Source organism: Lissotriton helveticus, chromosome 5_1 (assembly GCF_964261635.1).
Source record: "Lissotriton helveticus chromosome 5_1, aLisHel1.1, whole genome shotgun sequence".
Lineage (NCBI taxonomy): Eukaryota > Metazoa > Chordata > Amphibia > Caudata > Salamandridae > Lissotriton > Lissotriton helveticus.
The window spans coordinates 1,165,964,685-1,165,979,009 of record NC_136065.1 but is presented as its reverse complement, the minus strand read 5'-3'; the positions used below and the strand labels follow the sequence as shown (position 1 = coordinate 1,165,979,009).

Below are 14,325 nucleotides of genomic sequence, written 5' to 3'. Positions count from 1 at the left end.
CAGGCACCGCGTGGTGTCTGCCACCTTGTGCATGGAAATGACCCCCCAAGTCCACCCCTTAGCCCCCGGGGCCAGCAATAGGCCCCCAAAGCAAGTCCCCACCAGCCTTTCCATGGCATCGCGACCATGGAAAGGCCTTAAAATGTAAACATCATAATATGGATGGCGGTACCTGCCACCATATATGAGCCCCAGCTCCGCCTGGGTGGCAATCGTAATGATTGCCGAACGGCAGAAAAACGGCAGACAGACTTTCCGTCCTCGGCGATACCCACCACCATCGTAATATGGCCGTGGGTAAATCACTTTACGATGGCACCATCGTAATCACCCCCTTAGTGTAGATGTCTGAAGGTGTGTCCATAGACACTGATTGAAATGATAGTAACATCCCTGTATTGATGTGTGTGGGTAGGATATTAGAATTGCAGTTACGATAGCCTGGGACAGATTTTAAAAGTCCCCTCCATCATCCATGTTTCTGATTGTTGAAGCGTTATTAAATTGTTTGCAGTGGCAAACATAATTATTCTCTTCTCTTTGCATTTGTTGTCATAGATAACAAAGGATTCTGCATTGTGAGGTATAGATAGTTCAGGGGGAATTATCACCTTCAAAAGCTTTTGGAGTAGGTGTGGTAGCTTTCTTTGTGCGAGCTATAGTTCTTTTTAATGACGAAATAGAGGACATTTGTCCAGTAGCATGTCTGGGTACTCTAGGCAGAAGCTCTTTCAGTATTTCACTTGTAGGTTTTTGTGAGCTAGTGCTAGCTTCTTTAATGTTATCAAGGGCTGTCATAACAGTTATTCTCTAGTTGTTGCCCAACCATACATTTATTTGAATAGTACTTGCTACATTTCCAATTGACTTTTAGTCAACTTTGCTTTTCCTGGGTGTAGACATACCCAATGTAACAGAGCAAAAAATGTCCTTATTGGGATGTTATAAATTGGGTGCCTTCTGTCATTGTTATATGGTAAATTTTGTAACAAATGTATATGAAAATTATTAAAGAGAATATTATATATGTTTATGTTTTAATAAGTACACATTTTTGTAAATATACTTACAATGTTCGTTTTCATATGCTTTTAAATTGAGATGTTATTACTTTGTTGAATCCTGATCCGTGTTTGGTTTTTCTGTAAGACAAGTAAAGCATATTTTTATTTAATATGTTAAATTTGTACATGGGCTGGGTGTTTGGAATGGTGTTGGGGTTTGGATGGGTCTTTTAGGTGTTTCTGAAAGACGTTTTGTTGAATACTTACTTTAGTAGTTAGATGGTTTTAGGAGGTGATCTGTTATTTTCTTCATGTTTTTAGAATTACCAGTAGAGAAGACATAAATAGCAAAAAAATATTTTTTAAATATTTGAGGAGGAGAACTATTAGTTTTTAAATATTAGCTTAACTGTTATTTTATAGATGGTAATTTACTTACTTTTTGAAGAATGCATTAGCTTTTTCTTTGATGAAGTCCTTGCTTGTGGTAGAAATCCGGCAGAGTTTCAGCTTCCTTATTGTTTTTGGTTTAAGGTGTAAAGCTTTCTTTCTTTATATAGTGTTTATTACATTTTTTGGTTAACCTAATTGGTTCATTTTAATATTGTGTATTTTTATTGGTTGCTTTTTATTGTTTAATTGTTTTGGTAGTTGTTTTCCTTATATGGAAAACGCTAGTTAAGAGTCAGTTATTATTATTTTTTTGCACATGTTGAAATATTTAAATGTGTATTATATTATATATGAGATGCTAAGATTTTTTTTATATTATGCAAGTATATCATTTAAATGGTTATTAATAGTGTATGTATTATCTAATGTTTTAATTATGTTTTACTATTTTCAAAAATGATGTATTTGTTTGTATTTTATATGCAGTGTATGTTTATTTATTTAACTATATTTATGGTGTTTAATTTTGTGCATTTTATCTAATTTTGAGTTGTCGATATTTATTCATAAACAATAATATTGCTGCCTATATTATTGTGATCGATATTTTGGACATGTATATTTTTAAAGAATGTTCGATATTTTATACAACAACACGTTGCTGCGATCTCAGAATAAAGGAAATTCAAGGAAACTCGTTATAACATTCAATTTAGATTGTGTCATTTTTATTGAAACTTATTCATTTTAATCTTGAAACCATTTCAAAGTGTGGCTTGAGCATCGGCTTCCAATCTTGATTCTCGTTGCTCTCCTGTTTCATTCGAGCTGACTTGAGCAGTGCGTTATTGATCGGTTTCCAATCTTGATTCTCGTTGCTCTCCTGTTTCATTCGAGAGGGCTTGAGCAGTGCATAATTGATCTGTTTCCAATCTTGATTCTCGTTGCTCGTTCATTTGAGAAGAACGGGCTTGAGCAGTGCGTACTCGATCGGCTTCCAATCTTGATTGTCGTTGCTCGTTCGTTTGAGAATAACGGGCTTGAGCAGTTTGTATTCGTACAGCTTCTAATCTTGCTTCCCGTTGCTCGTCTATTTCTGAAGCTCGTAATGCCTTTTTCTTTCGTGCTTCAGATGAAGATCGACCAATCGATTTCCGTTTGGGGGCATAACTGTGGACGATGCTCGCAATTTCGCTGACAATTTCAGTATTGGAAAGATTATGAGGGCCCTGCGGGGCGATATTTAAAAGAAATGTATGCCAAAAACCTTTGCTGGAGTGTACTCAACAACTTCCCAAAGTTTCATGGCGATCGGATGAATGGTGTAGTAATGCATAAAGGACAAACCGACAGGCAGATAGACATACATTTGTTTTTATATATATAGATTTACCAGGAATGGAAGTTTAGTATTTAAGGTTGAAGCATGTTTTTTAATTAAAACACATAATCATTACTACATGTACCTGGTGTGCCCTACCTTGAAACTTAACAGGTATATACCTCTATCTGAACATGTAACATCTCTGTAACCTGAGCATTAACTCTAGTGTCAGAGCCAGTGAAGTCTGTGAATCCTGAGTGAAGGCTCTTCTATCTAGGGCCTAAAATTAGGAGATCATTGTAACTTTTACATTTCCTGTTCTGCTTCTAATAATATACGACTGAGAATCTACTTGAAAAGGCCCAATGGAAAAACTAAAGTGGAAGGTGGATGTGAAGAAATTTGCTATACACATCTTGAACAGATGACAGGCAGTTGTGTCAAAATTGCAGACCTAGAAAATATGAGTCAATAGCTTTTTAACACAATACATTACCACCATGTTTTCCAGTGGGGGTGAACCAACCAATGTTTTTAAACAGAGTTGGGCTTGGTTGACACACCATGATGGTACCAAAACATTTTATTATTTCTTTTCTGCCTTCAGAAATTCCTGTAAACAGTTTAAGGTAAAACGCATGCTTTGGTCCTGTTTTTTACAAACTCTTCTGGCTGTAAATCGTTTTAAACCGTACTAGTGAAAGTCAGACTTGCTTATATCACTCCTTCACTTATGTAGTGCAGTCCGATGCAGCAACTACATCCACCTTTCTAGTTCTCAGGCTGTATTGCTATTCACGCCTTCCACATCGTTATTATCATTGGGTGGGTTCACTCGGGGTGAATTCCCATCTTATTTGCCACGCCTAACACATAAGGCTGGTAATGAAATATCTAATCATTTATGAGTCCGGGTTACCCTGATAGTAGGCACCTGCAAAAGAAGGAACAACTAAAGCAACTCTAAAGGGGTTCTTTTTAACTCCCTGCTGACATAATCAAGTAAAGCAAAATTCTAGAGTGACATTTTGGGTGATTGTTAAAGATGCAGGACTGGTCACAAAGAACAGTATTTTCTCTAAGCTTAATGGCCCCATTAAAAGAGTCGTCCAGTCAATGATGATGTAATAGGTGGCACAACCCCAGCTGCCACTATCAAACAAAGGAACATTCTAGAAGGGCTACAGTAGGTGATTGTTAGGAATGGGCGAAGAGAACTGTATGTTCTTTCTCTTCACTGGATAACCCCCTTTAAAAGGGCACACAATCAATGATGATGCAAAATATCGCAAAAACACAAATGGCACTATCAAACAAATTCTAGAACGCTTAATGTTGCCGATTGCTAGATAACCAGGACTGGCCAACAATTACTATTTTCTCTATGCTGGATATCTCCTTTAAAGGGGAATTCAGTTGATGATATCACAGGAGATTTCAAACGTCAACTGACATCTTCTAATAAAAGAGCATTCTAGAACATCTATTATTGCTAGAACATCTATTATTGTTATATAAGATGCGGGAGTGGGCAAAGATAACTGTTTGTGTTTGCTAATCTGTATGACCCCTTGAAAATATGGAGTAAGAGCACTATAAAATGCTTCACACGAACACCCTAAAACTATTATTTTAGATTGTACATAAGTATGTATATCAAAATAATAACAATTTGGTTTATTCTTACATTCTATAAGAATGTGATTCAATTCATAATCCACGTTTATCTTGCATATGAAGTGCACAGAAATATGAATATATTTCAAGGATTTCCCCCTAAAATGTTGCTTATAAAAATGACTTCAAAATCCTTGCATAGTGCTGCATATAATAAGCCAGAGTTGAACACATTCCTGAGCATTGATTGAATTATATGGCCCTCATAAAAATCCTTGAAGAAATATCAGTCTCAGCAAAATCACCTTTTGACCTTGGATCCGCAGTGACACTGTTTCTCGACCAGTAGGCCGCTTTCTTAAGCTCACACACTGACAATGTAAGAGTGACCACCCTTCAGAGAGTACCGTTGGCTCCATCATTGACACATTCACGCATAATGATTCTACTTTCATTAACGCCCGTCTAAATTATTTTCCACAAAGTGCTCTGAGGTGATCATGAGTGGACAGGTGTGCAATCTACGTACTGCCAAATAAATAAGTAAATGAGAGTAAATTGCTCCTAAATTGAAATAAAATTTTATTATTTTTTCTTTGGTCACATTTTCATCCATTTCTGTCACAGCTTGTCATAATCATCCTACCTTTCTTCAGTAAGGCTTCCATTTCCTCACAGGTCTGATCCTTTTTTATGAAAACCTGAAATCCCAAGTTCTGAAAACAATTCTGAATGTCTTGCGCATCTTTGCTAGTCCCACTGCGAGTAGCGACACCTGCAGAAGAATAAAGTATGCATTTAGACTTTCAATGACACCTATGATGAAAACGTATGCAAACAATTAAAGACCTGTAAAACCTGCTTTCTCACATTGGTTATAATCACATGCCCTGTATTACAACCCACGCCTTCGGGATATTCCCATTCTACCATCACACTGGAACTTCCTGCAAGATTCTGCCTTTGGACTTTTATGCTTCTTAGTTCTTGAGACTTGTTTTTACAGCTTTCTTAAAGATTTTTTGAATTAGCCTCTACTGTCCTCAACCCTGTATTCTTACGTAGCCAGAAAGAAGCATTTTTCTAGTCTTTTGCTCTTTACTATGTTAACGAGTTCTGGTTTTATTTTAGCTTACTAGCTATATTTACTCTTGTGAGCTAACTTTATAAAAGGTGAGTATGCAGCTCAGTATTCTTAAAAAGGTGTTTACTAGCCCTGGGTAAAATGTTCATAATTTCCTTTGCAGAAAGTACGCAAATTGCTCAAAAAAGTACATGAAAAGTACCGTTACTATGTGAAATGCTGGCATTGGCAGTTTGCACCACGCTTGCAGGTTCATTTTGACGCAAGGGTGCATTTTCTGCTAAAAGAAGCACATGGGATAATGGTGGAATTTCAGGCATTTAACAGAACAATCGTTGTGCCAGAAGTTGCTCAAGATTGTGCCAGTGTAAATTAAATTTCGCTTGGCCTTAGTGTTTACTGCTACAATTTACTCCAGCGTGAAATAAGCCCTCTTCCAAGACCAGGTTCTTGCTGACTTGTCGTGGGCTGTTTTGAAGTTTTTTCCGTATCACTGCCTGGGCACAGCCGGCTTGTTTCTGACACCCTCATTTATATTGTTGATAGCACATGCTGTCTTTTTTCGCCCATTATATGCTCATTCCGCATGAGTGTGCAGTGGTTTTCCGTTATATTTTAAGATACTGCATCTAAGCGAAAAAATGCAGTTTCCTTTCTGTTCACGAATGTGCGGCTAATCACGGCAACCAGAGCTATTAGACTTCAGCACGCATGTGCAATTGCGTTTCTTTTTGTTTTTCTTGGATGGAGGAAGAATGAATCTTAAATCTTGATGTATTCCTCCAATAGTTGTCTTGTGGCATTCAATGTGTGTGGTCTCCGTGCATGGCAGGTGCAGATCCTGACCCGAAGGTACTGAAGTGCGGCTGGATGCCAGCCACTGGGACATCCTGGCAGTTGAAGAATCCAATCAATCAGGATTTATAAAGTGCATGCTAATCACCCGAAACGGTATCCAGGCACTTGCAGGTCCCGGAGGCTCATTCGAACAGCCAGGTCTTGGGGGCCCTTCGGAATTCCGAAAGTGAGGTGATGGTCCGGAGTTGCATGGGGAAGCTAATCCAGGTCTTTGAGACGATGCGGGAGAAGAAGCGTCCTCCGCTCCGGCTTCGGTAGATGCAAGAAGTATGGGCAAGTAATAGTGAGACGGAGCGTAGTTTTCTCGATAGTTGGTGGAAGTTCAGGCGGTGGTTAATGCAGACCGGTCCTTGGTTGTGTAGAGCCTTGTGTACGTGAGATGTGTAACAGAACAACGGTCCCAGCGTAAAATTAGACTAATCTGTTATAATAATCAAATGCACAATTGCGATCATAAAAACGGGTTAAAGTGATGTCAGAAAGAAAGAGGACCTTGCAGACTTTATGTTCACCTTTTATCAGATTTGTAAAATTCAAATTGATATTTACACATACCAAGAAAAAACAATAGTGCTTTTGTGTCTCCAAGTGAAATGGAACCATAAAACAAACAGTGAAAAACATGTAACGTGTACAGCTTGGTTTCCACATTTTTCTAAACTCAACTAAAGATTATCTTAGTAATGATTCCAGCCTCTGTGTACAATAGTCAGAGCTGTTCAACAGGTTCACTTTAAAATACAGTTGACAGCTTTTCGACCCTTTTACAGTGCAGGGTCTCTTCAGGACCAAGGGATATGGGGACACTCTGATGGTGATTGTTCAGCCTCGTGAGAAGAGGCAAGACGAGGAACTGAGTGTACACCTGCGAGAACATTAAGTACAAACTTAACGTGCCTGGTATTGAAGACAATATGATGTACATAAGTTAACCTATTGAGAGATTGATGTATAGAGTTGGATAGCAAATTATGATGTTAGACAGATGTATATTATTAGTGTTTTAACCTTTACTATTAGATACTGATAGTTTCTTTTTCTTTTCTGTATCTCCTTTTAATTACAGGAGGAAAGGAAGTCGCCGACTCTGGAAGGGAATCAAGATTCTCCTCTACCCTTCATGAACGGCACATCAACATTCAAAGACGTGACCATTGTACAGATAAGAGAACCCTTGTGTTCCTTACAATACGTTTGTGTTCCATTCTGTATATTTTTTGTGTAGAAATCAATCAAGAGAAATTTGGTAGCACTACAATGATTTATATTATGCACTTGTATTCACGTTTTTCCTCAGGGACTGGTCTGTACATTTTAATTGTGGGCATATTTCTTTACATAAAGGACTAATATGGCACATTGAAACAGGAGCTGTAGCTTTTCTGCACACAGGCATTTAAGGACACTGTCGAGATTAGAAACTAATTGCTTATCGTGAAATGTACGCACAGAATAGACACCATGTGGAAACAGTGATATGCTTATCATGAACTATACTTGTAGTATTAGCAATTTCGGTATAACCAAACACTCTAATACAGTGGCGCTGCATCACCTATAAACATGTTCATGTAAGCTCAAGGGCACTAGGCCGAGAGTATATTCTTTAGGGGTAAACCTTTTATGCATAACCGCATGCATTTAGGAATAGCATTGGCTAAATACTGATAAGTACCGGGACACCACAAAGTATTGTATCGTATTATGTTCTTATCTAGCGCGAACTGCCACCCTACGGGTATCCTGGCGCTTAGACTTGAAGATAGCCCCCACAAGAGCAGACCGGATTACCGGTGGAATGATCTAATGTTCAGTCCTTGGGAAAACCCAGGTTTTCAGACTTTTCCTGAAACCAGTCAGGGAATTGGCCTGTCTGATGTTCTGGGGCAGTTTGTTCCATAGGCGTGTGGTAGCCACACTAAAAGCTCTACCTCCCATCCTGGAATGTTTAAATCTGGTAGTCATTATCAGATTTACACTAGAGGAGCAAAGCTGTCTCTTGGGATTATACCAGGTAAACTTCTCCTGCAGTGGAACTGGGCCAGAGTCTTGCACTGCTCTGTACACAATACAGAGCGATTTAAAACAGACTCTTTCCTTAATAGGCAGCCAGTGAAGATCCCTCAGGGCCAGAGTTGTAGAAGACCTGCGCTGCCTATTTAACACCAACTTTGCTGCCATGGACTGGACTCTCTTCAGTCCCTGAAGGATATATTTTGGTGCTCCCAAATACAGGGAGTTGCAGTAGTCCAGCCTGCTCAGCAGTATACTCCTTACTAAAAGAGAGCACGTGTCCTTAGGCAGCAGTGGAAGGATCTGCCGAAGCATGCGCATCAGAGAGAAGCACACGCTAGCAGTTTTGTTAGCCTGTGACTCCATTTGGAGATTGTCATCCACCAAAACCCCCAAATTGCGCACCGTGCTGACTGGAACCAGGGGTTCCTCCTCCTCCAAAGTGTATTGAATTGTGACACTATGTCGAACATATTAACTCATGTAACTGTAACAGTTACGAGAATTTGAGGTAACAGTATTACGGTGATACCTAACTGTATGAAAAAACTGTCTCTAACTGTATGAAAATATTAGTCTAAAATGGCCGCTGTGTTTACCACTGGTTGAAGGACTATCCAATTGAAGTCCTCTTTCTCTGTTGTGTATTGGAAAGTATATACCTAAATTTACCCTACACTCCAGTGTGTGAACAAGCCTGCTGTGACAGGTGAAACACGTTACTTGAATTAAAAAAAGACCTGGTGGTGAGATTGCCCTCTTGTGTGATCATCTAATTTGTAAATTTGGGATTAATTCTGAAGTCGGCGCGTTCCACCGACAGCCGAGGATCAGCCTGCCTTGGGCAAGGGGAGACGGAAGGAGCAACTGACTTGTAATATATATATACACTGAGGACCCGCCATACAAGTGGCTCATGAAAATATTGGCAAAAAAGGAGGTGTTCTAAGGGATTGGATATTCATGGGCCCACCCCAGGATTTGGCTGAGCCAGGGCTGCTTCAACTTGCAGTCCGTCATTGTACGGGGATGCAGGATCACTGTACCTGCTTGTCATGGCCCAGTTTGGTCCTCGCCCTGGTGGTTGTGGCATTGGGAACCCGAGGCAGCCTTCAGCGCACGAAGTAAGGGAGCAACTTGGCTCGCATTTGCCCTTTCCCTCCGATGTTCGGCACATCTCAAGCACAGTTTCCCGTAGGATACTCACCTGAATATTGCATGTTGGGAATTGAAGTCCTTACAACGGACCACAGCTGCAAAGCGGGACTGTTGCTGTTCCAACCTGGATGAACTACATAGGAGGGACTAAGTTACACCTTGTTGATAAAGGCATCCGATGAAGGCGTGTAGCCGAAATGCATTATGCCAGTAAACCACTGCGAATAAAGGACTGCCATTGAGTACCCCGCTGCGACCTCTGGTCTTTCTTCTGATTGACTTATATATACATATTTTCACTGAAAAAACCATAGGTTTCAGGCACGTTATAGTTAGAAATTAGCATTTAAAAAACCACAGAAATTCACTGAAAAAAACATAGGTTTCAGGTACGTTCTAGTTAGTTGGACATTTCACTCATACCAAACCATAGAAATTCCACCGATATAGTTAATTCAGCTAACTATAATTCGCACCCCCGCAATGCACTGCTCATGACATCACATTTTACATCATTCATGACCAGTGACATCACTTATGACATCACTGATGACATTTATTTTATTTATTTTATTTATTGCATTTGTTATGCGTAACAGCTACCCACAAAGGGTTTCCCGGCGCGGAGATTTGTAAAGGTAAGCAACACTACGGAATATGAAATTTAGATGTTAAATAGCCAAGTTTTTAGGCTTTTGCGAAATATGCCATAATTATCTTCCATCCGAACTGCAAGAGGCATGGAGTTCCACAGCATTGGGCCTTGATAGCAAAAAGACCTGCCTCCTACACGGGAAAGCTTAAATCTGGGAATAGTGAATTTCTTTTGGGTAGAGGAGCGCAATGATCGAGACGGAAGGTACGGGTGGACCAGTGTCATCAGATATTTCGGGGCTCTGGCCGTGTTTATTTTGTGCATAATGCAAAGTGCCTTAAATCTGATCCGCTTTTCCACCTTCAACCAGTGCAAATCTCGCAGATATTTAGTGGTTGAGGTGTGTCTGGGAATTCTGCATATTAGCCTAGCTGCAGAATTTTGTTCTACCTGTAGCTTACGAATTAGTGCTTTATTTGCACCCAAGTACAGGACATTTCCGTAATCAATACGGGAGGTAATCAAAGCATTCACCACCATCTTCTTGGTTGGCTCAGGTAGCATCCAACAGATTTTCTTCAGCCATTTTAAGATGGCAAAGCATGTTCCTGCAGTTTTTTCCACCTGCTTATGCATCTTAAGCGCATCGTCTATAATGACTCCAAGATTGCGTGCTTGAGTCACTGGGACGGGAATCTTGCCCATCTCAGTTGGCCAGTGGTGGGGCCCCCACAAATTGTTATCATTCCCTAGGATGATAACCTCCGTTTTGTCCCCATTCAGTTGGAGAAAATTATCCTGCATCCATCTTGCGATTTTCTTCAGGCCACTTTTCAGGGTGGACTCATCTTCCACTGTCTCAGAAGTCAGGGAAACAACAAGTTGGGAATCGTCCGCATAAGAAAACATCACTAATCCTGTTTCTTCCACAATCTTAGCCAGAGGGCTCATGTATACATTAAATAATAAAGGACTCAAAATTGATCCCTGGGGAACACCATGTACATCACTGATGTCATCATCCAGTGACTGTTTCTGTAAAGTTGAAATATGTTTTATATATATGCCAAGCTGTATTGAAGAATGAGTGGGCGTTGAAGTGTCTGGATGCACGATTTAGCAGGTGTGTGACTGATTGTATAAGTGAGTGATTAAACGTATCTTACTGAATGCATCAGTTAGTGACTAAACTGTGTGAATGTCTCTATCAATCTGTCTGTTGTTGTGTAAACTTCTACATGGGTTCGTTAGTAGGTATATAAGTGTCGATATGGGTTATTGTTTGTTTGCCTGAGCATTTGTATGGGAGACAGAGTGTTTGGGTGGGTGGGAGGTGTGTGGCTCTGTGCATAGATGTGTGAGTGGTTGATTCACTGGGTGTATGGGTTCAAGAGTGCATGTGGAAACAGCTGTATGGGCGGGTGAGTGTGTGCATGGGTGTGTTGGCGAGTGAATGGATGTCTCAGTGGTACATGTGTGAGTAACTACATATGAAAAGGCAGAGATTTGTGAGTGATGGTGTATATAAATAGCTATATGTGAGAGTGAGTGATTGTGAAAGTGGCTGTAAGGATGAGTGTGTATCACTGACTACATAAGAGAGTAAGTATGTGTTACTATCTGTATGAATAGGTAAAGTGGTGTCGATATAATTGTATAGGTGAGTAAAGGGGACTGTGATAGATTATTTGCATGACTAAGTGGGTGTGTGAGTAACTGCATGGATGAGCAGCGGTATATGATTGTCTGTATAGGTGTATGAGTGCATATGATAGTATTGTATTTGAGTGACTGCATGTATGAGTGATTGTATGGATCAATCAGTAGATGTGTGTCTAGACCTAGCAATCAGTGAGTGCATATGTAGTAACTGGTATTGCTCTGCTAACAATTTGGAAAATGGTTCTGTATTTTTCTGTTGATGTATTAAATGTTATATTAGAGTATGAAGAGGTGCATCAGATTTTCATGTGGATGATGTCATCAGTGATGTATTTTGAGATGTCATCAGTGATGTCATCAGTGATGTCACTGACAATGCCATGAATGATGTAATATGTGACATCATGAGCAGTGCATTGCGGGGGCATGAGTTATAGCTAGCTGAACTAACTATAACAGTGAAATTTCTACGGTTTTGTATGAGTGAAATGTCCAACTAACTATAACGTCCCTGAAACCTATGGTTTTTTTCAGTGAATTTCTAAGGTTTTTTAAATGCTAATTTCTAACTATAACATACCTGAAACTTATGTTTTTTTCAGTGAATTTCAATGATTTTTTAAATGCTAATTTCTAACTATAACGTCTGTAAATCCTATGATTTTTTCAATAAATTTCAAAGGTTTTATAAATGCTAATTTCTAACTACAATGTCCCTGAAACCTATATTAAGTACATTTTAAAAAGATGTGCATACTTTTTGTAGTGAAAAACTAACTGTAACTGTCTGATATAAGTTATAATTTACTAATGTTTAAAACGTAATTAGCACTAATTAAAATCTAAGTGTAGAAAAACTATGATGCGCCAGCTATGATACCTGACTTCGAACAACACCGTTTACAGTTCGATCCCCGGCGGCACGTTAGCCCACCACTATGTCACTATAGGCAATACCTTGATTAATGTTCCCGACACCCCCGAGCGCCGGGAAACTTCTCTGGAGTTTTAAAACCATAACGATGACAAATATTAGCACGTATTTTATTTTTATTTTATTCTGAAACTTTTTTTAATGTCTTGTATTTAGAATTATGGCAATAATACATGTCTTTAGTCATGAGAAACGAGATGACACAGTTTGCCGTGTAACAGTTTTTAAGCTCTCCAACGTTATACATATACGTGTGAAGATCGAAATCAAACCTTAACGGCTTCACATTTTCTAACTTTTCCAAGCACATCCACAAGTAACACAGTGAAAACGTGAGCACGTCTCAACTGTAAAACAAGACATCTAAATGGACGTAACCCCATGTTCCTTCCATAGACTACTGAATAACCAAAAAGTATATAAGCCACAACCGTTGATTGATTACTTTCGTTTGTGCGAGTTATTTACGCATGGCCCTTCTGTGATGCAGGTTCCGTTATCTAGCGTCGGATTCTTCTTTTGAGACAACAAATGATATTAAGGAGTTGGAAGTTGTTTGGTTATGGCATAGTAGATCCTTATAATATGTGGCTATTTCTCAATATGATCTCAGAGGTGTTGGTAACCCCTGGGCGCGAAGACTAAAAATGTATATATAACCCCAGGAGCTTCTGGTTCTTACTCTGTTTCCCCCCTGGGATCATATAGTGTGAGTATGTATAATTTAATATTCACATTCATACTGAACTCACAGGAGTCTATGACCCGTTGGCGCGATGACGAAAATGTTCCAAGTCCCGAAGAGAAGAAGCTTTCAACATATTCACAGCTGGTATTATAGTATTATCCTATATATTCTTAAAGGAGTACCTGATCTATCAGCAAAGCAGTAAGCGACCAGTAAGCGACCTCTAAGCACTACGACAGAACTTTTCCGCATTCTACAGAATACAAATGTAAATAAATGTGTTTTTTTTTGTAGTGACTGTTATTATTCTTCTCCTGTAGAATACTATAATTTTAGCCTGTATATTCTAATACTGTGTGTTTATAGTACTTCAAAGGGTTTGGATATCTATCTGTTCGACAAATGTACAATACATACTACAGTAATTTCCATAGATAACTTAGTACCTCACAGTTTGTTACACAGCTAATGTTTCTTAAAATAGTAGTTGCTAAAAACAATTGTATAAAGAGTGCTTCATGTAATGTTTTGATGAAGCGTACATTTCTATGTAATATCACGTCATTTGTGTTTAACAGTTTTTTACTGGGGATTGTTGTTGAGACATGAGATTATGTAGTGCGGGAGTGCTTCTTGTAGCACTTCTCTTCTACTCTATCTAAAAGTAACGCATGCTCTTTTATACTATCAAGAATAGGGGGCACCCCTTTTACAAACTATACCCTACAAAAATTAAGGGAGGGTGTGGCCACGATTAGGGATATTTTAAAAATAGCGTTTTTATTTTTCACCCCTCTGATATATACAGCTTCACTTTCCTAAGAAAGTATATTTGTGATTGCTTAATAAAACTGTTTAAAACCAGTAGTCCGAGGCAAAACGCTGAACTGGACCACCTCCTTCCTCTCCAGCAGAACACAGAGCGTCCGCCTCCCCCCTTTCTGATCTGAAGCCTCCTAGATCATCTGCGATGGATCCCAAGGATCTTCCCTCAG

The 14,325-nt window shown here is 39.2% G+C and overlaps 1 protein-coding gene across 4 annotated transcripts in view; it reads right to left on the bottom strand.

The window, feature by feature from the left end:
- Positions 1–14,325, bottom strand: part of LOC144755185 (caspase-7-like) — a 237,730-nt gene that overhangs the window by 103,083 nt on the left and 120,322 nt on the right. For all 4 annotated transcript variants that reach the window (XM_078643846.1, XM_078643849.1, XM_078643845.1 and 1 more), the window contains exon 4: positions 4,985–5,113. In XM_078643846.1, coding sequence (XP_078499972.1) covers positions 4,985–5,113 — 129 coding nt within the window. The remainder of the gene's footprint in view (positions 1–4,984; positions 5,114–14,325) is intronic.